Genomic DNA, 23,518 nt, shown 5'->3' with positions numbered 1-23,518 from the left:
TTACACAGATGCCCATAGACTCACACAGAGACCCAAAGACTCACACAAAGAACCATCATATCACAAAGAGACTCAGACTTATAGAGACCCACAGACTCACACAGAGACCCACAGACTCACACAGAGACCCACAGACTCACACAGAGACCCATAGACTCACGGAGGCAAGCAAGGAATGGAAGAGAATGGGGATTGCTGTGCCCAGCAGCGGGGTGTTACCGGCTGGCAACAACAGCGATAGCAACAACAGCGATAACAACAACAGCGATAACAGCGATAATAAACACACGTGCATAGTGACAATTATGTTTAGAATCTCTGGCATGTGTTTGGGTTCGCCACACGCGGCACATTCCACCCGTCACCTGAATTGCTGCCTCGCAGCAGCAGCAGCAGCCCCAGCACGTGTGCCCGTGGAAAAAAATATTGGTTTTAATGGATTCTTATCTCCACGGCAGAGCCGGGTAGCGGTTTCACCTCTGTAACCACCAGACAGGGCTTACAGGAAAAGTCGAAAAAAATTAGCCCAGCAGTGGAACAATTTGGTTGAGAATTTATACATTATATACCTCTATATATATATGCATACACACACGCACACGCACATAGGTGCGTGTGCCTCCGGTTCACGCGTTTTCATCACTCCCGTTGCAGGGGCCTCTGGGCGACGCGGCCCTGGGACCCTCGCTGGACGTTTTGGCAGCCGACAAAGCGGTCCAGGGGGGGAGGCAGCGATGGGTTTGTTGCTATGGGGACCGCAGCTGCTGCTCGTCTACCTGAACATCCAAGCAGGTACAGTCCCATGACAACCGAGCGAGAGAATCCCGGTTGTTTGCGTCGACCCCTGATGGACATCCTGACTCCCGCCGCGGGAACGTGGAGTTTTCACCGCTGTGTCAAGGACCGCCGATGGAGATGAGTGCTAGCCCCCCCCCCCCCCCGTGACGCCGTTCGAGAAACGAGTGCACACCGTCTGTGTGCCTGTCCCATGCTCCAAGTATGCCAGTTGAAAAATGGTTCCTGATCACGGAGTACGTTCGGTGTTTTGCAACAAAAGGAAGGCGCTGCTGCTGTTGCTGCTGCTGCTGCTGCCTGCTGCTGCTGCTGCCTGCTGTGTTTCATGCACAGTGTGGAGTCATTTCACAGGAGCATGGCAATGTCCTTGTATCTAATTCCTCATTGAGTGATTTGCGAGTGATTTGGTTTTTAATTGAGGCAATGCGCGGGCCCGTTGCATCGCGTCGTGACACGCGCACACCGTCAACATAAACTAAACCAGTTGTAAAAAGCAGGTGATTGAAAGATGGGGAACGAACCCGCTTCCCCATGCGGGTGATTTTTTTAATTTGGCAAACTTCACAATTGAGTTTACACTCGCGGCAAACGTAACCCCTGCCAGCAGAGTCGTGTTCAGTTGCAGTCCAGGTTCTATGGTGGCCTAGAATTCTTAAAATAATGACTCACAATGTACCTGAAAGTGACTCGTGGGATTACACACAGCAGCTCCGCTGCCCTTTTACTGCTGAACCTTGGCAGGGACTTTCACTGGACTCGGTGAGGTTTTTCTGAGCAAACTAACGGAATCGTAACGATAATGAATTAACGTGTCATGGCAACGTCACAACCCCATTGACGCGTATCGCCGCGTTCTCCTCGGCTTCCACCGGCTGTTCTCCGTGCCCTAGGAGCGACCGCCCTGGGTCCTCTGACTCTGAGCACCAGGGGGGCCGTGCGGAAGGTGGGAGAGGACCTAAATGTGATCTGCAAAGTCGCCAACGAAGATCGCAGGGTCAGCCTGGAGTGGACGCTGAATAAGGTGACAACGTCTCGCCACCGGTACCTGGGCGAACGGTGACATCGGTTAACGGGTTTTCGGGTAACGTTTCGCCTCTCATTCAACTTCACGTTAACGTTTAGATTCCCGGCACGTTACGCACGCGGGCACCAATTTCAGCCAATCCGAGCGCTCGCTAAGTGGGCTGAGCCATGCCCTCAGCCAATCAGCGATGCCCATTTATGAGCGTTTAGACCTCGACGAGCTTTGTTTACATTACGTTTTTTTTTATTTAAAGCTTTCGTGACTGCAGGGATTCATATTCTTGGTTCTTTTGGTAAAGTCACGTAGAAGGGAAATAATAAAATAATATAAATATAAAACAACAAAAAATGATCACGACGTTTCAACTGAAACACAAGCAATCATCATCAGGTGTGAAGTCCACAGAAAGAAAATTCATTGGATTTCACACCTGATGATGATTGCTTGTGTTGCAGTCGAAACGTCGTGAGAATTGTATTTTATTATGTTTTATTTATATTATTTTATTATTTCCCTTCTACGTGACTTTGCCGAAAGAACAAAGAATATGTTACGTTTTCTGTTTTGGCAGTGGAAACCGCTCTCTTGCAGACTTAGTGATTTTTACTAATTTTTTCAACTCATAAGTGAACTTGATTAGCAGTCATTTTGGTGGACAGTAGTTTTCGTGGAACGGATTAAAAGCATTCTCTCGGAGATTACTCTACTCTTGAAGTCATTGCTGCACTTTACAGAGAGCCAGTGCACGGAGGAAAGGAAGAGGAACGATGAAGTCGCACGATTTAGACATGGGGTAAAACCCCGGGCGACCGAGTTGGGAGAAATGTGATCGAATTGTGTGAAAGTGCTGGATGGACCATTGCGTCGCAAGATCCTGTGAGGTGGCGGTGGCTTGGGGAGGCCTTTGTCCAACAGTGGATTGACCGCAGCTGATGATGACCACTTTCTGTACAGAATCATACATCTTTATTTAGACTGGAGGAGGAATCCGATGAGCTATGAAGCTCTTTCTCACAGAAATCCAGTAGGAGTGGGTCAGCGAGTTACGATAGAATAAAAACCGATAGAAGTGTAAAATAGAGAAATGGTGAGTCAGGGTGAATAAATAAAGGCATATAAGGGTTAACACGTAGCCGGCTTTCGCGACCAATATCGCCCATAATAGATGCGTTATTTGGTTAGATGACGTAAATATAAATGTGTCATTAAGTCCGCCAACACCCGCCACAGCCAATTAGTAAGGTTATGTCACGTGAACAAAACGTGTCAATTCGTCACTAGTTCAGCACTAACCGATGTTGTGGAGAATATAAACCCACAACATTTACAATTAGAGCACTCTGACGTGTCTGGCCTCATCACCACACTGGTAATTCTGTTTACGTATCGTGTATGCAATTGTATTGTAAGTGCATTTGTATCGGGCAATTGTTTATTGAGGAGAGCATCACTGGCTCTCATGACGTCGTCGTGAAGTGTATGTTGAGGTCAATACCAGCCACATTGTGCGGTGGGTTTTTAGCAATGGGAGGACAAACGAGGGCGGCAGAATGTAGAAGCTGCACGCGGCAAGGCACCCCGAGTTGGGAGTCGAACCCAGGCGCTTGCTGGTGTCTCGACACGAATGTCGCCGCTGCACCACCACCTTGCCGCCGCCGCCCTGTAGTTACGTTGCAGGGAATGGCCGATAATGTTCTTTCTCTCTCTCTCTGTGTCTCTCTCAGCTTCCTCTGAACGAAACCACCGAGTACTCGCACCGCTCCGCTGGCCAGTTCCTCCTCGAGCGGACGCTCGCCCTCGGTCCCCTGCGGGTCGAGGACTCGGGAGAGTACTCGTGCCAGGCGGTGTCCATGACGGCCTCCCTCAACGAGTCCCTTTGGCTTCGCGTGGTCGGTGAGATTTTCTTGCCAACGCTGGCCGCGCCGAACTCGAGGGCGGCGACGTACCCGGTGGGAAGCGACGTTGGGGGGGGGGGGGGGGGGGGACGTGGCCCTTTACCCGCTTGTTCCGGAGTTTCATCGTTCGAATCAGGCAGTCACCCTCGGTGAACATTGCCGCGCGTATTCACCATCAACGTGGTTGCGTCTGCTTTACAGCTGGCGTTAACGATCCCCCTGACGTCATTTAAACTAAACTCTAACAAACACTGTTTATTTTACCAGGTAGGGCCCGAATGAGCTGCATAGATCTGTATAGCTCAAATTTATAGCAGCCAAATGCTCTAAACACGTGACATTGATTCTAAATGTAGAGGGAAAACCAAAGGACTCGGAGAAAACTCAACACGACCACGGGGAGAGAGAACACGCAAACTCCAAATATGCAGGCGTCAGGATTGAACCCACGACCTCCTGCATAGCAGGCGAGGGAGTTAACATCTCCTAGCCACCGCAGCCCCTTTGAAATGTGTAGGGCGTTGTGTGCCGGCGTCAGGGTCCAAATTTGCATGGGTGGAAAAAGCCCGATTTTTCCAGCGGCAGGCATCGGGTTTTTTCTTTAATACAATTAAACCCGATTTCTGGGAATTAAAACCTGGTTTAATGAATACGAAACTCTGATAGGCTTAGGCTGCTTCCTCGTCGGTGCTGCTATTGTACTCGGGGCCATCGGGCACGGGGTAGTCATAGAATGCGGCGGGCAGGTTGGTCGTGATGAACACGAGCTTCTCCTCCACAATCGTGGGCGCCAGTGAATTCCTTAGCTTGGAATGGATGAAGCCCATCGTTGAGAAGTTGGCGAAGTGCGGTTCTGCAATTAGAACCAATTAAACCGGATTTCTCCCAATCTCAGATGATCGGGTTTAATTTAAAAAGACAATTAAACCCGATTGTAAAAAAACCCAACTGTGCCACCCTTGCAAATTTGTCACTCGATTAGGGATTTACAAATTAGAGAGGTGGGGCCTTCCCCTACAATTTATCATGGATTTATATATGTATTACTGTAGTTATTAGTCATGGATAATGTATAAACGTGCAGTATTTACATCGTTTAATTGTAGTATGTAGTGTATAAAGTCCTGTATATAATATTTGACATTGAAATCGAGCATTGCTACTTTTTTTGTCACGCACACAAGGCCGATCGCCGGACTGGTTACAGCCAGATAATATTGAAAGCCGGATAATCTCACACCAGATAATTGATCGTCAACTGTATTATCCATGAGAAACGCTGCCCTGATGTCGATGCGACCATCCATCTCCACCTCCTCTCTCTCTCTCTTTGGGCGCGCGTGCGCTCAGAGAAAGGTTACGTGGCGCTCAGCGTGGAGGGGCCCTGGGAGCTGCAGCTGAGCGAAGGGGAGACGCTCCGGATGAAGGTCGCCATCGACTCCTACCCTCGCGAGACCCAGCGCCAGTGGCTGCGCAATGGCACGGTGATGCTCGACCACGGCCCCGGGGATTTGTGCAACAATGAAACCAGGTGCTGCTGCGCCGTCCCACAGACGAGTCGGGGCACGTGTGTGTCAGAGGGTTTTGATGTTTACGCATTTGCTAAGCACAGGGCCCCAAAGACCCAAAATGTCGAGTGTATGTATGTTGAACTTCGTTCCCCTGTACGTAGCCGACCGTGCTAATCTGGAGGATGACCGGCGACGAAGCAGCTCCGTCAAAAGTTGTAATAGGCAAGAGGGTAACACGTTTCTTGGGTTGGGCAAAGCTTGTTGTTGTTACAAGAGCTTGGCAAAGAGATATAAACTATCTATTTGTTTAACCAGGTAAGGCACCACTGAGCCATAAAGCACTGTTTTCAGAAGCAACCTGGCCACAAATGATAGCTTAACAAAGTGGCTTATCGTCATCATGTGGACATTTATAGCAGCCAAATGCTGTAAACGCACATGGATTCTAAATATGGAGGGAAAAACACGGAAGACCCAGAAAACGCCAAATATACAGCAGGCGTTAGGATCGAACCCACGGCCTCCTGTATTCCAGGCGAGGTAGTGAACATCTCCCAGCCACCGCGGCGTGGAGTGAGGGTCGTCTCCTCGCGGCGTGCCCACTGACATCGCGCGCCTTGACTACCACCGCCCTGACTACCACCGCCTTGGCTACCACCGCCTTGGCTACCACCGCCTTGATGACCACCGCCTTGACTACCACCGCCCTGACTACCACCGCCTTGGCTACCACCGCCTTGATGACCACCGCCTTGGCTACCACCGCCTTGACTACCACCGCCTTGACTACCACCGCCTTGGCTACCACCGCCTTGACTACCACCGCCTTGACTACCACCGCCTTGGCTACCACCGCCTTGATGACCACCGCCTTGGCTACCACCGCCTTGGCTACCACCGCCTTGGCTACCACCGCCTTGACTACCACCGCCTTGACGACCACCGCCTTGACGACCACCGCCTTGACGACCACCGCCTTGACTACCACCGCCTTGGCTACCACCGCCTTGGCTACCACCGCCTTGGCTACCACCGCCTTGACTACCACCGCCTTGACTACCACCGCCCTGACTACCACCGCCTTGACGACCACCGCCTTGACGACCACCGCTTTGACGACCACCGCCTTGACTACCACCGCCTTGACTACCACCGGGCCCACCCACTGGTTCTGCTGGGCCCTGAGTCCGACTCAGAAGTCTTGGGTAGTCTGCGCATGAGGGCTCGGCTCTGGCTTGGCACAGCAAGAAGGCGAGTGGGAAAACTCACCCGTACCATTCTGGCCCCATTCTAACTCGGCTCGGATTTGCCCATGAAAAAGTGTTATGAGTGACTAACGATTTGATTAGTTCATTCACGTGTAATGTGTAGCTGCAGGTGTGATGATTGTTTAATTAATTCACCGATTCTCTAATTTATTGATATGTGTAGCTACCATGTGATGGTCGTGTAATTGATTCATGTGTGTAGCTGCACGGCTGATGGTTACTGATTGACTGATGAATGCGTGGAGCAACAGGTGTGATGGTCATGTAATTAACTGACTGTCTAATTGGCCAATGTGTTGTAGCGACACGTGTGATGGGAGAGTCATTCACCGAGTGTCACCGGAGGATGGAGGTATCTACACGTTCGTCGCGAGGAACGAAGACAACGAGACGTCTGTGGACTTCTTTGTTCACGTTAATGGCAAGGAACAACACAACCCTCTCTGCTATGGCTCCCACCACGGTTGCCGTTCCTCAAGAACGTCGCTCGTTCATTCCTCCACCCGCGTTGAGGGCTCTTGCCATCCACATTTTTCAACGACCACCACACTGCAGGTCACGACAAACACAGATTCCCCCGTATAGCCTGTAACAGACTGTTGGGGCAAGTGCTGTTAGCGAGCACCTACGAAGGCCGGAATGGCACACGAGGGGGTGGGTGGCCAGCACCACGCCCGACCACCTTTGTCACCCAAGTGGCGATGTTTACACACCGCACCAGTACTCATTTGAGGCTGAATCGACCTAGGGGTGACCCAGAAGCAGTTCAAATAATCGTCACTGGTGTTGGCCGTGAGCGGGAATGGAACTCGGGCCATTGGGTTCGTAGCGCAGCGCGCTAACCGCTACACGACAACTCAACTCATTCACCCTTTCACTCGCCGCACTGCGGGTCACAACAATCCTTCTTGCGCACGACAACACTTTGGAATTCCCTGGAGGGCTGTGCCCGCTGATGGTGAAATCATATTCGAGGCATTCAATCAAAATCTTGAAGTTTAAAGTGTCGAAGGTCGCAGGCATAGAACTGCTGTCGAGAGAGGAGAGGATGTCTTAACAAGTGCAGCCGCGGTCGAGCGAGCCGCGCAGTAGACAGACTGCAGGCGACAGAAACTGGAAGCTAAAGTGAACCACACTTTGATTCTGACAAGGGCGGAGTGCTACAAAGAGGTTGGAGATGGTTGATGAGTCAGCGATGGGGCGGGGGTGGTCGTTTGCAGGGTCCTGGGGGTCACTTGGCCCAATTTAAGCGAAGGAAGGAAAGCACCGAACTGAAAAGAGGCGTTCACAACGTGGGAATTCATCAGTGCAATGATTGGAGGCGCTGGCTGGTAGGGAATCCAGATGAGACGTTTGTGACCGTGAGAGTTTAAGATTAGTTTCAGCACCTATTGTAGTTTAAGAGGTGAGAGGGAGAAGTCGTAGAGTGCGTGGCATGATAAGGAATAGGCGGGGCTGATCATGACCCTCTGAAAGAGATGCCCTGATGGTGACGAGATGCTGGTAAATGTAAAAATAATGTATTACATGGGTCTTTATGTAAATATAAATCTATGGGTCTTTATGTGAATCTGCGGTTCTCTTTGTAAATCTTTGGGTCTCTATTTATATCTTTGGGTCTCTTAAACGTCCTTTCCTCCCCTTTCCCAGGGAGCGGCTTGGAGAGACCGGTTGTGATCCAGAGCGTCGTCAAACTGTCCGGCAAAGAGAACAATTTTGTCGAGGTGACGCTCACCCTCTCGGTGTTCCTCGTCTTCCTCATCTCCCTCTTCATCGTCTTCCTCTACAAACACAACCAGGTGCGACGCCGGGGATTGGTCGCCGAGAGTAAAACACAAGCAGGTGCGTTAGTGGAGATCGGTACTGAAATCAGAACACGAGCTCCAATTGACATCGTGATAATCATCGCGTCGTGAAATGCAAGCAGGTTAATGACATCACCCATGCCGGCAATCCAGCACTGGAAGCAGTGAGGAGGGTTGGTGGACCACACAGATGTCCCCAAGCTCCACCCTTCCCATAGGTGTTGTCGATGTGCCCGTACCCTGGCACTCAGCACAGCAAGTGCGACTAATCTCCATCTATTACATCTGACTGGGATAGTGTCGCCCCCGTGAACATTTCCCAGGTCCTCCTACACGTATGATCATTCATCATTTAAAATACCGAAGGTCAAGTACAATAATGGGAAAGCAGCCAAGGGATGGCACTGAATGCATCTTCCGAGGAGACGGAGCTATGAAGTGAGTTTGTGTGTAGGCGCAGGATTGATTGTGTTATCCCAGGATCGTGAGAGATGGTGACAGTTTGGGGTAGGATTTCGTCCAGCAGTGGATTGACCATGGCCGAGGGCAGCAACGATAATGATGATAATCGTATTGTGAATTGACATTGCAGAAGCCTCACTACGAGATTCGGTGGAAGATCATCAGCAGTGTGAATGCTGAAACCAACGAGTACATCTACATCGACCCGTCCACTCTGCCCTACGAGCCCGTGCGCTGGGAGCTCGACCCCAGCCTCCTCACTCTGGGTGAGCCCGTCGCCAGCGGTGCAAGCGGACGAGAGAATCGGATTACATAGAGATCTATAGACTTACACAGAGACTCGTAAATTTACATAGAGATCTATAGACTTACACAGAGACATATACTTACATAGAGACCTTATACAGCCTTATATAGATTCAGACTTGCATATAGAGCCATGTAGACTTACAGACGTAAAGACATAGGCTGACACAGACTTGTACAGATCCATAAATATATACTCACATACATATGCATCATTAGACCATGTATGTATATATAGATACAAAGACAGAGTGTATTTTTATATTAGACTTAGGAGGCAACGCATTTTATTAAGTTCTAACACACGGGGCAACGTCCCCTTAACAGAATAACAACCTCGGGTGGTGACCACCCGGCTAACGATACTAGTTACTAGACTAGTTACTACACTAGTTACTACACTAGTTACTACACTACTACACTAGTTACTACACTAGTTACTACACTAGTACACTAGTTACTACACTAGTTACTACACTACTACACTAGTTACTACACTACTACACTAGTTACTACACTAGTTACTACACTAGTACACTAGTTACTACACTAGTTACTACACTACTACACTAGTTACCACGTAACTGTTGCTACGGACCCGGGTCTACAACATCTGCCCGGGTCCACGTGCTCGTAGAACAAAGATCGCAGACGAAGGGTTCTTTCCCGGGATGAACAACAACCCCCGCGGTCCTTCTCGGGACCCCGCTGATATTCTCTGTGGGCGTGACCGGCTCCGCCCTTGGCCACGCCCACCTTCTAGCACCCTCGGGAAGGATCTGGGTCCCAATCACGTGACCCCCCCTAGCCCCCTCTGGGGGCCTCTCTGTCCACTTAATCGGTCACGTGCCCTCCCGGGTCAACCAGAGTGTCATGGCCTCACACGACCCGATCCATCGGTCGGCACCCACACACCCTGTCCCGTAGGGTCGGCACGGCACCAACAGCCTGGTGCCATCCAGCGCTATGGTCCAGCGCACACCGTGCCCCTCCAGGGCCGGTACTACACCCACAGCATGGGACATCCAGCGATGTCACATTAGTAAAAGTTCATGTGTATATATGTATCGTGTTAAGTTGTGGGGAGAGCGGTAGTGTCGCGGTTAGCGCGCTGCGCTACGAGCCTGGCGACCCGAGTTCGATTCCCGCTCACGGACAACACCAGTGACCATTATCTGAACCGGTCATGGGTTTCCCCTAGGTCGACTTAGCTTCAAATAGGTACCTGTTGTGGCATGTAAATATCACCACTGGGAAGACAAAGGCGGTTGGGCGTGGTGCTGGCCACCCACCTTATCGTGTGCCGTGCCGGCTTTCATAAGTGATACTCGCTTACAGCACTTACCCCATTAGTCTGTTAAGGCTGCACGGGGGATCTTCGTATTTAGTATGAAGCGTGTGTGTATATCCGTGAGTGTATTTGTGCGTAGCGCTACGAATCCGGTGACCAGCTGATTCCCGCTCACAGCTAACAACGGTGGTGAATAACTGAATCTGTCTTGGGCCTCCTATAGGTCGACTCAGCCTTTACACGAGTACCTGGGTGCAGTGTGTAAACATAAGAACGAGTGAGACAAAGGCAGGTCGGGGCGTCGGTTGCTAGGCACACCGCCCATCCCGGTTGTGTGCCATGCAGAGGCGCGACTCGCTCCCAGCACGTGTTGTGTACGCTACACGACGTCCCGTGTCTGTGCCTTGTGCAGGGAAGACGATCGGCTGTGGCGAGTTTGGGAAGGTGGTGGAGGCCGAGGCCCACGGGATCCCGCACCAGGGCTCCGTGACCCGCGTGGCCGTCAAGATGCTCAAGCGTGGGTTCCCATGACCACCACTTGCATCTCCACGTAATTCACATGGCGCCTTCGCTTTACAAACCATTAACAACGGTACTACAACATGTCCCCGTGTCGTCTTGCCTGCGCAGCCAGGGCACACCATGCGCACAAAGAGGCGCTGATGTCGGAGCTGAAGATCATGAGTCACCTGGGACGCCACCTCAACATCGTCAACCTGCTGGGAGCGTGCACGCGTGAAGGTGCTGAGTGACGGGGGTGCCGGGAGTGGATGTTTTTCCCAGGTTGTTGGTAGCCTGGCATAAGCACCAGGCGAGTAGCCACAGCCAGAGTGGAATGTTTACACCTGATGTGGTGAACCGGATGCAAAACAAATTTCCGGGTCGCCTAGCCAGAGGGACCTGGCTTAATTTAAGCCCAGCGACGGTGATGATATGATGGTGATAAAACTGACTGTTGTGCTCACAGTGATGATGTTGGTAGTGATGATGGTTGTGGTTATGAAGATGACAATGATGGTAATGATGATGGTGATCATAATACTCATGATCATCACTACTATCCTTACCTCCACTATGGTGATGATAATGATGACAACGACGATGCTGATTTTAAAATTCTCATTACAGATCCCATTCTGGTTATTACGGAGTACTGCAATTACGGAGATTTGCTGAATTATTTACGGAGAAAGTGGCATATTCTGAACAGTACTGGAAACAACGACGACGCCACCAATTATCAAAACCTGACCATCGCCAGAAGGTTTGCATCCAGCCTGTATGTACGTGTGTGGGTGTGTGTTGAACTTCTTTCGCACTGTACGTAGCCAACCGTGCCAATCGGAGGTGCAGGGGAAGAACTCAACGCAAAAAGCAGCAGTGTTAAAGAAATTAACTTTCAATCGAGACGATTTAAAAGTGCACAGCTCCAGTGGCTTCCTATCAGAAGGAAGAGCGTTCCAGACGGCTGCAGAAGCGCATTCGCAAGCGCATCGCGATGTGGTGACCGTCTTTGTTCGATGGCCAGCCAGAAGCCACTGCTCTTGCAAAAATGACCGGAGTCCGCATGATAGCCTAGCACCAACCGTGACAATACACATCTTCGCATGTGTATGGAGCTTGCTTAAATGCCTCGGCAACTTTTTAAAGGACCTTGCTCCAGATCTCGTCTCAAACATTGAGACAGGGCATCCCTAGTGGCAACTGTCCCCGTGCGGCATAGCGAATCAGCACCTGCCTGTTAGGCTAACAGCAGGGGGAGATGGTCGCTATGTGCAATGTAATTGTGTAATACCAATTGAGTATTTTATGAATTTGCGGTGTAATGTTTAGAATTTGGTACATTTGAAGCATGACACTGGTACGTAATGGCCTCCCTTTTTCAAATGATAAGAGTATCATTAACATCCATCGTGAAGCAGATGGCATGCAACATCGATTAAGGTTAGGGTTATCCCTCGCATGATCCCATCCCTAACCCAATGTCTATTAGGGTTCGGGTTATCCCTAGCAGCATGATCCCATCCCTAACCCAATGTCTATTAGGGTTCGGGTTATCTCTAGCAACATGATCCCATCCCGAACCTTAACCCAATGTCTATTGGGGTTATCCCCAGCAGCATGATCCCATACCTAACCCTAACCCAATGTCTATTCACCGCAAACTTCTGGAACAAGTTGACGGATCGCCCTCATTGCTTGGGTCAATTCACCCGTGCCCGGTGATGTGAGATGAGACGCAACAGGAGATGAAAACAATTCCCTTTTGTGGATTCAATTTAAAAAGTCGAACATTTTCATTATAAGGAATTTACAAAATGAAGGTGAATGGCTGCTGCTCACAGTGATGGAATGGCTCGCACACCGGGCTTGCAAGTCAGGAGGTCGCCAGTTGGATTCCACATCCGGGCGTGGAAGTGGTATGAATTGGTACAATCACAGTGGTTCGGTGGGTTGCATGTGGTGGGGTAAAGTGTGGGTAACTGCCACATCTTTGTGGTGCTTTGAGATCCTTGATGAAAAGCGCTATATAAATGTTATTATTTTCTTACAAAACTTCTGCTGGCCTGTGTAGAATAATAAACGCGAGGTGGCACAGGTGGGGAGCGTGGGTAGGTCGCATGCTCAGCCACCGCATGCCCAAGCAGCTTCTGTTTTACCAAACAGAGAGGCCTATATTCGCGTGGCACGGCCTGGAGAAGAGATGGACTGATGCAGTACAGGAGGATATGGAGCTAAGTGGACTTGCCGAAGACTGTTACCACTGGTGTCAAGATCGGCCTCTATGGAGGAGGCTCGTGAAGGATGCTATTGGGCAGTTGGAGGCAGTCGCCCTCCATCAACAAAGGAGGGCAGCGGAGCGATGCTCACAACAACGAGCAGAGCGCAGGATGGATAAAATGCAGCAAGTTAGCATAGTAGGGGGCAAAGTTGGTGCATCTGCCAGTCATCTCAGTCCGTCAACCTATGGCACCCCAGGGCTCTGTCCCGTGACCTTCCGCCAGCGGCGAGCCTTCCACACACGCTACACGATGGCCACAGAGTGCACCTAGCTTGGCACAAGTGCTGCGGATGACGTCGCCACCACTTGATGGTGATGAGTGATGTACCGTTGTGGTTTGTAGAATGGAATCGACCCAGGTTGTGGTTGGAATTGAAGAATACAGTCTCAAGGCGGCGCTTATGAATCAAGCGGAGCGAGGATTTCTTCATGGGCACAAAGGTATCGGCGGTACTTTGCATGCACACACTCCCTCCCCGCACCTCCGTGGAGCACGGTTGGCTATGTACGGTGCGAACCAAGTTCAACATACATCATGAGGCCTCCTTTGCCAGTACCAAAATATACGAATAGGGTTTTTCCCCTTTTTTTCTGGCAACAAAACTGCCACCTTTTGCAAGGAATCATGTTAACATTAACCACAATACTTGCAGTCAAATGCAAAAAAACCACCATCGAACACCATATGAGACTAGGCTCTAAGAAAAGCTGTCTCTGGTGTGGACCAATCAGTTTCAAGGACAATGCATAAATTATCAAAGTATTGTTTTTGTTTGCATTTGACTGCAAGTATTGTGGTTAATGTTAACATGATTCCTTGCAAAAGGTGTCAGTTTTGTTGCCAGAAAAAAAGGGGGAAAATCGCTATTAATATAAGTTCAACATACAGTACATACATCTTGTGTAATGCATAAGTCACCTTGAATAGCTCCACCTACACATAACGTCTATCAATCTTTCGGCCCATTGGGCCTTCCAGACTGATGTTTGACCCGGTAACTTTATTCACAAATGGCAAACTCTGGATTGGTTTCACCCCTTCTGTGGAATCATCATCTGAATGAGGTGTACTCAACAAATACTGTTGGGTTTCTGCCAGATGTTATTGGTAGGTGCCCTCTCACCGTACCGTGGGCCATCACAGTCACACAGTAATTTGGAACACTACACCAAATGTGGGCAGGTAGTGGCCTAAATTAAATGACAGTTAATATCGATTATCCGGTGCACGATTATCCGGTGCGCGATTATCCGGCTGCTGCTTCCAAAATAATCCGGCGGTCCCGGGCCGATCCGGGGAAGCCAGTCTGGTGATCGGCACCGTGTGTGACGAAAAAAGTAGCTACGCTTGATTTCAGTGTTAAATATTACATACGGTACATTACACACACTACATACAACTTAAACAATGACAATACTGCACGTATATTCATCACCCTATGCAGAGTCTTCGAGATTGGAGTGGTAAGTATTGTTCAGTAAATAATTACATTTTACAGTAGGATATTTATTTTTGTGTATTTGTATATTTATTTATACCAATTTCATATAGTAAACTAATTTAAAACACAAAAAAAACATTCACAACATTTAAAAACATGCTATGCAATAATGTGCAAAAATTAGCTATTTAAATGACTACGTAGTGAATGTTTAAAAAATTGCGCGCCTCCTTCCCCCCCCCCGAAGCCGCCGGATAATCGATGATCTACTATCGATACTCTATAGTTAGGGCATTTCGGAGTCGTCCGGGCCTCCTTGTGCGCCGCAGGCTGGGACGCGTCGTCGGAAGAGGAGAGAGAAGCGATCGCGAGCGACGACTCCACTCCGTTCGGGGTGGACAACCTCCTGAGCTTCGCGGAGCAGGTCGCGAGCGGTATGGCCTTCCTCGCTCACAAGAACGTGAGTCTTTGAGAGGGGTGACTCAGCAGTCAGCCTCTCTCATGGGTTAAACGAGTGGTGGGGCGTAATGATAACACGTGATCAGTTTAACCTGTCTCTGTGTCTCTCTGTATGTGTCTCCATGACTGTCTGTCTCTATCTTTACAGGGCTTTGACCATCTTTAAGAAACTCCGGAAATTCACCTGAGTTTCGATTTGACAACGTGTGACTGCGCGTGTTTAACTGTGTCTCTGTGACTGTGCGTGTGTAACTGTGTCTCTGTGACTGTGCGTGTGTAACTGTGTCTCTGTGACTGTGCGTGTGTAACTGTGTCTGTACGTGACCGTGTCTGTGGTGCACGTCTTCGTTGGCCTTTATGTGTCTGTGTGGGTGGCGAGTGGTCGCTCGGTGGTTAGCTCACTGCGATACGAACCCAATGGCCGGAGTTCGATTCCCGCTCACGGCCAACACCAGCGACAATTATCTGGGCCTCCCCTAGGTGGACTCAGTTTCAAATGAGTACCTGGTGCAGTGCGTAAACATCACTCATCACTACTGGGGAGACAAAGGCGGTCATGCGTGGTCCTGGCCACCCACCCCCTCGTGTACCATGTCGGCCTTTATAGGTGCTCGCTAACAGCACTTGCCCCTACAGTCTGTTAAGGCTACACGGGGGGGGGGGATCTTTGTCTTTTTGTCACTGTGTGGGGAAGTATAGCGGGAGTTCGATTCTCGCTCACGGCCAACATTGGTGACAAATATCTGAACTGGTCCCGGCCACACCCTAGACCGACTCGGCCTTAAATTAGTACCTGGTGCGGCGTGTAAACATCTACACTGGGGAGACAAAGGCGGCCGGGCGTGTTGCTGGGCACCCACCCCGTCGTGTGCCGTGGCCGACCTTCACAGGTGCTGCTTGGTAACAGAACTTGCCCCAAGTTTGTTGAAGGCCACACAAGGAATTTTTGTCTTTTTCTAGTGCATCCATCGCGACCTGGCTGCAAGGAATGTGCTCGTAACGCATGGACGCGTCGCCAAGATTTGCGACTTTGGGCTAGCACGGGACGTCCAGACTGACCCCAACTACGTGGTGAAGGGCAATGTGAGTCCTTCACCTTACTTAGCGTCATCAGCATCATCAGCAGCATCGCCAATGTCATCACCGTCATCGGTATAGGAAGGCCCATCACTTTAATTGCACTCAATGTAAATTTTTTACTGGTAGGAACCTCCTGGTTACACCAGCCCACAGGGGATTATTGTGTCCGTCGTGCAGGGAGGGGCTGGGTGGGGAGGGTGGGGCTGGGTGGGGGTGGGATGGGTGGGGCTGGGTGGGGAGGGGCTGGTTACCCCGTGGTGCCCTTATAAAACTCAACGTTTAACCTACTCACGCCGGCTTGTGCCCGCCCTCACAGTCGGGCATGTTTGCGGAATACACCACGCCGCCGTTGACCCTGCAGGCCATTGACCGAGCAAACCAACGTTCCTACCAGCTCCCTCCGCAGCAGGAATGTGTTTATTTTGCACAGCCCCTAAGAAAACAGAGTGGGGGGTGCTGCCACACACGGTGGTGGTGCGATGGCTCCCCCACCCTGGACTTGCAATCCAGAGGGTGGCAATTGGATTAAATCTCCCTGCTCTGCCAACAGTTTAAAATATGGGGCAATTTCACAAATCTCCCCCCCCCCCCGGTGTGGTACATTATTTAACCCTTCAGGGTAGTGGAGGGCTACATGACGCCAATTTGGCCAGATCAATACGTGGCCTCACGCAAAAACCGTATGACGAATCGCGAAGCATCGCCCTGAACGGAATTTACTGAACGTTATTGTTGTTGTGCTTGTGGCCACGCGGTCATGTCCGTCAGGTGCCTCTGCCTGTGAAGTGGATGTCTCCAGAAAGCATGTTCCATGGGCTCTACACGGTGCAGAGCGACGTGTGGTCATACGGCGTGCTGCTGTGGGAAATCTTCTCTTTTGGTGAGACACTTTCACTTGCCACAAGCATGCGGGGCCCTGAGGACAGAACAGACTGTAGTCTCATCAGATCTCAGGAGCTCAGCTTGCAACGCCAGCCCTGATGGTTACAAATTAATGTGGAGAGACAAACGTTCACTCGTGACGACCAAGACTACGCCTGGCCTCACCGAGTCCAAAGACTTTCATTTTCAGGAGGGTCCTGCCGAGTTCTTTGCAGGAGTAGGGAGGCGATGTAGCTGCTGTGCAGTGCCGGAGAGTAAGCTCATGTGGCCGGTCCACCCTGTCCCCTCCTCCCGCCGGGACAGGCCGGTCGCAATAGCGAACAGAAACACTCTCCACGTCACAACTCCGCAGTTCAATTTCTCAATCCGGAGGTCAGCTCAAATCTAAATTGTGGGCGCTCCCTTGTACTCTACTGTGTACGTGGGGCTCTGGGTCCAATCCCCTGATCACCATTGCATTCACTTAAATCATAATACATGCTCCTGGCTACCCATAGGAAATCAAAGTGCACAATGATACGTGTGATTCATCACAGGCGAGCTCACACCGGCTACACTTACAGCTTAGGGCCTCGCATTATGAGGGGGGGGGGGCTCTAAATACGAAACAATAGATGCGAGGTTTCGCAATGAAGTAATTTGCAGGTAACTTTTTAGCATTGGGATGCTTGGCCAATACCCAGTTACATTGCGATTGTGTGTTTTTTAGTTATGTGAGCAAACTGGATAACCCATGCAGAACAAAGGCGAGAACGTAGAAAACTCCGCAAAGAAAAGTGCCAATCGGATAATGAACCAAGGCCCTTCTTGTTGCGAGGGTCAAAGATCACCGCTGCGCCACCCTGCCACCTGAAGCGATAACAGTTCGCTTAGAATTATGATTTTTTATTTGAGTGTGCACATTTACACGCGATGATCTCATCTCAAGCATTTGAAAATGGCACCCTCAGTGGCAACTGTTCTCTGTGTGGCACACGGTTATTCTGCACCTGACCTGCAAGCGGGCATGATCAGTCTGCTGCTGCGAGGGGACAATGTTTGCTACGAGCAATCCCAATGGAGTGATTCGCAGTGAATTTTGTTTTTACTTGCCAATTTTGGCCTGTGATGCTGACACACGATGGCCATACTTCATTTTAAATAATGTCTTGGGATCGTTTTTATTTTTGTTGTTGAATTTTATCGAGTAAAGCACGAGCCAGTTGCAGTGCACCACGAGACTCGTCTGATCCGACGACAGGTCATTCGAGTGGTGCATTCACAATGCAAACCGGACCATTTATTACGGGGGGCTGACGTGAAGGTGGGAGGCCCGCGGCCCCTCATAAACTGGGGGGGGGGAGGGGGGGCGTTGTGACAGGCGTAGAGTTGAGTTGCTGAAATGGATGGGAGGAGGGGGGGGGTGTCTTGGGATCTGTAACTTCCACACTGAAGCAGACAGAAATTGCCTTTCGCGGTTAATGCACACACACGCCACAGTGATACACCCGGGTGGTGGTTCATTACTAGATTCTAACCACAAATCTCTGCGGCAAGGGGTGACTACACTGCCGGTGGGCTATGCACAAATCCACATTGTTGTTGTAATTGTATTGCTTGTCAGAATCTGAATCTTTATTTAGACTGGAGATATGTTATGAGCTATGGAAGCAGGGGCAGGTTAGCAACTTTTACAACAATACAAAAAAAGGATTAGGAGTGCAAAATAGAGAAAAGGTAAACAAGTCACTAAAAATAGATAAGAATAAATAAAGTTTATAAGCACAAATTGTACAGGTACATGCATTTCTGCGGATTTTTCAACACAATGCAAGCTTGGGCAAGGCAGCAAAACAACAACAATAACAGTCCCAGACCACACCAAGACAACAACACATGGTCCCTCAATAAAATTGCACATTCAAAATTAACCATCGATAACTGGGCGGGTAGAGGTCAACATTATAAATCACACGAGCCATTGTCGTTGTGATCTGCACCACGTCTGTCTTGATAAAGGAGACCTGTGCCTCCTGCTGGGTGTGTGACGTGCCGCTGGGTGTGTGACGTGCATCCTGCTGGGTGTGTGACGTGCATCCTGCTGGGTGTGTGACGTGCCGCTGGGTGTGTGACGTGCGTCCTGCTGGGTGTGTGACGTGCATCCTGCTGGGTGTGTGACGTGCCGCTGGGTGTGTGACGTGCGTCCTGCTGGGTGTGTGACGTGCATCCTGCTGGGTGTGTGACGTGCCGCTGGGTGTGTGACGTGCGTCCTGCTGGGTGTGTGACGTGCATCCTGCTGGGTGTGTGACGTGCCGCTGGGTGTGTGACGTGCGTCCTGCTGGGTGTGTGACGTGCATCCTGCTGGGTGTGTGACGTGCCGCTGGGTGTGTGACGTGCGTCCTGCTGGGTGTGTGACGTGCCTCCTGCTGGGTGTGTGACGTGCATCCTGCTGGGCGTGTGACGTGCATCCTGCTGGGTGTGTGACGTGCATCCTGCTGGGTGTGTGACGTGCATCCTGCTGGGTGAGTGACGTGCATCCTGCTGGGTGAGTGACGTGCCGCTGGGTGTGTGACGTGCATCCTGCTGGGTGTGTGACGTGCATCCTGCTGGGTGTGTGACGTGCCGCTGGGTGTGTGACGTGCGTCCTGCTGGGTGTGTGACGTGCATCCTGCTGGGTGTGTGACGTGCATCCTGCTGGGTGTGTGACGTGCATCCTGCTGGGTGTGTGACGTGCATCCTGCTGGGTGTGTGACGTGCCGCTGGGTGTGTGACGTGCGTCCTGCTGGGTGTGTGACGTGCGTCCTGCTGGGGGTGTGACGTGCCTCCTGCTGGGTGTGTGACGTGCCTCCTGCTGGGTGTGTGACGTGCATCCTGCTGGGTGTGTGACGTGCCGCTGGGTGTGTGACGTGCGTCCTGCTGGGTGTGTGACGTGCATCCTGCTGGGTGTGTGACGTGCATCCTGCTGGGTGTGTGACGTGCCGCTGGGTGTGTGACGTGCGTCCTGCTGGGTGTGTGACGTGCATCCTGCTGGGTGTGTGACGTGCATCCTGCTGGGTGTGTGACGTGCATCCTGCTGGGTGTGTGACGTGCCGCTGGGTGTGTGACGTGCGTCCTGCTGGGTGTGTGACGTGCGTCCTGCTGGGTGTGTGACGTGCCTCCTGCTGGGTGTGTGACGTGCCTCCTGCTGGGTGTGTGACGTGCGTCCTGCTGGGTGTGTGACGTGCATCCTGCTGGGTGAGTGACGTGCCGCTGGGTGTGTGACGTGCGTCCTGCTGGGTGTGTGACGTGCATCCTGCTGGGTGTGTGACGTGCATCCTGCTGGGTGTGTGACGTGCATCCTGCTGGGTGTGTGACGTGCATCCTGCTGGGTGTGTGACGTGCCGCTGGGTGTGTGACGTGCGTCCTGCTGGGTGTGTGACGTGCGTCCTGCTGGGTGTGTGACGTGCCTCCTGCTGGGTGTGTGACGTGCCTCCTGCTGGGTGTGTGACGTGCATCCTGCTGGGTGTGTGACGTGCCGCTGGGTGTGTGACGTGCGTCCTGCTGGGTGTGTGACGTGCATCCTGCTGGGTGTGTGACGTGCATCCTGCTGGGTGTGTGACGTGCCGCTGGGTGTGTGACGTGCGTCCTGCTGGGTGTGTGACGTGCATCCTGCTGGGTGTGTGACGTGCATCCTGCTGGGTGTGTGACGTGCATCCTGCTGGGTGTGTGACGTGCATCCTGCTGGGTGTGTGACGTGCATCCTGCTGGGTGTGTGACGTGCATCCTGCTGGGTGTGTGACGTGCATCCTGCTGGGTGTGTGACGTGCGTCCTGCTGGGTGTGTGACGTGCGTCCTGCTGGGTGTGTGACGTGCGTCCTGCTGGGTGTGTGACGTGCGTGGGTGTGTGACGTGCGTGGGTGTAGGAGAGGCCCCTTACCCTGGCATGGCAGTCGATGACAAGTTCTACCGCTTGATCTGCGATGGCTACTGCATGCAGCCACCCCCCCGCTGTCCACCGCAAGTGTAAGCCGCCCCCCCATACCCCCACACCAGGTTGTATCCACTGCTGGACTGATGCGTTTCCATTGTCGATGCAGGTGGCTGACGGAGGAGAGTGTGAAGTGTTTGTTGCGTGACATTCTTTGGTTTTAATTGCAGTGATTCAATTAATTGATTGAACAATTGCATAAGGGTGAATTATGTGATATGTGTTTATTGGCAATGAGTTGTGCTGGCTGCTTCAGCGTCGATGACACGGCCATTATGAACCCTCTTGGTCTGGAATGTCCGACTTCCAGCCGTATGTGCTGTTGCGACCCACAGACTCCTCACATAGAGACCCACAGACTCCTCACATAGAGACCCACAGACTCCTCACATAGAGATCCACAGACTCCTCACATAGAGACCCACAGACTCCTCACATAGAGACCCACAGACTCATCACATAGAGACCCACAAACTCCTCACATAGAGACCCACAGACTCACCATATAGAGACCCACAGACTCCTCACATAGATACCCACAGACTCCACACATAGAGACCCACAGACTCCTCACATAGAGACCCACATACTCCCCACATAGAGACCCACAGACTCCTTACATAGAGACCCACAGACTCATCACATAGAGACCCACAGACTCATCACATAGCGACCCACAGACTCCTCATACAGAGACCCACAGACTCCTCACATAGAGACCCACAGACTCCTCACACAGAGACCCAGAGACTCATCACATAGAGACCCACAGACTCCTCACATTAAGACCCACAGACTGCTCACATAGAGACCCACAGACTCATCACACAGAGACCCACAGACTCATCACATAGAGACCCACAGACTCCTCACACAGAGACCCACAGACTCCTCACATAGAGACCCACAGACTCCTCACACAGAGACCCACAGACTCATCACATAGAGACCCACAGACTCCTCACATAGAGACCCAGAGACTCATCACATAGAGACCCACAGACTCCTCACATAGAGACCCACAGACTCATCACATAGAGACCCACAGACTCCTCACATAGAGACCCACAGACTGCTCACATAGAGACCCACAGACTCATCACACAGAGACCCACAGACTCATCACATAGAGACCCACAGACTCCTCACACAGAGACCCACAGACTCCTCACATAGAGACCCACAGACTCCTCACACAGAGACCCACAGACTCATCACATAGAGACCCACAGACTCCTCACACAGAGACCCAGAGACTCATCACATAGAGACCCACAGACTCCTCACACAGAGACCCACAGACTCCTCACATAGAGACCCACAGACTCCTCACACAGAGACCCACAGACTCATCACATAGAGACCCACAGACTCCTCACACAGAGACCCACAGACTCCTCACATAGAGACCCACAGACTCCTCACACAGAGACCCACAGACTCATCACATAGAGACCCACAGACTCCTCACATAGAGACCCACAGACTGCTCACATAGAGACCCACAGACTCCTCACACAGAGACCCACAGACTCCTCACATAGAGACCCATAGACTCCTCACATAGAGACCCACAGACTCACCACATAGAGACCCACAGACTCCTCACATAGAGACCCACAGACTCCTCACATAGAGACCCACAGACTCCTCACATAGAGACCCACAGACTGCTTCTGTCTCTACGAGATAAACATGACCAGTGTTTCTGCGCTACGTATGGAGATGCGGTGGCATTTAGACGCCGCTGTGTGAATCCATACCGTAGGTATTTTATGCCTTCGTGACCCTCTCCCCCCTCACCCCCCTCGCCACCTGACTCCCTTCACCCCCCTCTGTGACGTCATTAACATCATCGGCGCTCATCCAACCATTCTGAGAACGAACGCGACTGGAAGAGGTGACAGCGCAGTCGGGAGCTTGTGCGCGACTCGCCTTCCTCGCACCCTCACCGCACTCCCCTCCTCGCCCCACAGCCGCAAGGTGATGCACCGCTGCTGGAGCTACGCGCCGTTAGAGCGCCCCACGTTCGAGGCGATCCTCACCGAGCTGAGAGCGGCCTCCAACGATGACAAGATCGACAAAGGCGAAGAGGTCGGCTGGGAGCCGTCGTCCGTTCCGTCCGAGCGCAGCTCCCTTGCTTGCTAGGACCCCCCTCGCTACGCTGTCCACTCTGGGGGTGAATAGTTGTTTTTTTATTATTTCAAAGATTACCGTGCTACATTTGTTTATTCAGGGAAGTCTCAATCTTTTGCAGGAGAGTCCTGTCCAGCTTTCACAGAAGGGGGCGATGTTGCCACGGTGTGTAATCCCTTTTTAAGTAATTTGCAAGTAATATCTTGTTATTGTTATTTTTTTAAAGCTGAGAACCCTGAGAAAACGTGTGCACAACAGGGCAAGAACATGCAAAGTCTACAAACTCTCACTTACACGCAAAGACTAAGATCCCCCCATGTAACAGACTGTTGGGGTAAGTGCTGTTTATGAGCACTTGTGAAGGCCAGCATAGCATACGGGATTTGAAGCTTTTGTGACTGCAAGGATTCATATTCTTAGGTTTTTTCGGTAAA

General features: G+C 51.3%; 1 protein-coding gene across 1 annotated transcript; it reads left to right on the top strand.

Annotated features, from left to right (window-relative positions):
- The first annotated feature begins 623 nt into the window (after positions 1 to 623).
- On the top strand, positions 624 to 23,518 carry LOC133357667 (mast/stem cell growth factor receptor kita-like). The gene is made up of 16 exons (XM_061575750.1): positions 624 to 792; positions 1,686 to 1,816; positions 3,544 to 3,712; positions 5,065 to 5,245; positions 6,796 to 6,914; positions 8,144 to 8,292; positions 8,891 to 9,026; positions 10,770 to 10,874; positions 10,988 to 11,098; positions 11,486 to 11,621; positions 13,483 to 13,580; positions 14,911 to 15,041; positions 16,001 to 16,123; positions 16,889 to 17,000; positions 20,884 to 20,983; positions 22,925 to 23,518. Exons 1-16 carry the CDS (start codon positions 735 to 737, stop codon positions 23,094 to 23,096), a joined length of 2,031 nt encoding a protein of 676 aa, XP_061431734.1. The 5' UTR covers positions 624 to 734; the 3' UTR covers positions 23,097 to 23,518.

Source organism: Lethenteron reissneri, chromosome 59 (assembly GCF_015708825.2).
Source record: "Lethenteron reissneri isolate LAM-NWPU_2019-01 chromosome 59, ASM1570882v1, whole genome shotgun sequence".
In the NCBI taxonomy this organism is placed as follows: Eukaryota; Metazoa; Chordata; class Hyperoartia; order Petromyzontiformes; family Petromyzontidae; genus Lethenteron; species Lethenteron reissneri.
Note: the sequence above shows the minus strand (reverse complement) of the source record. Positions and strands in the feature narration are given on the sequence as shown.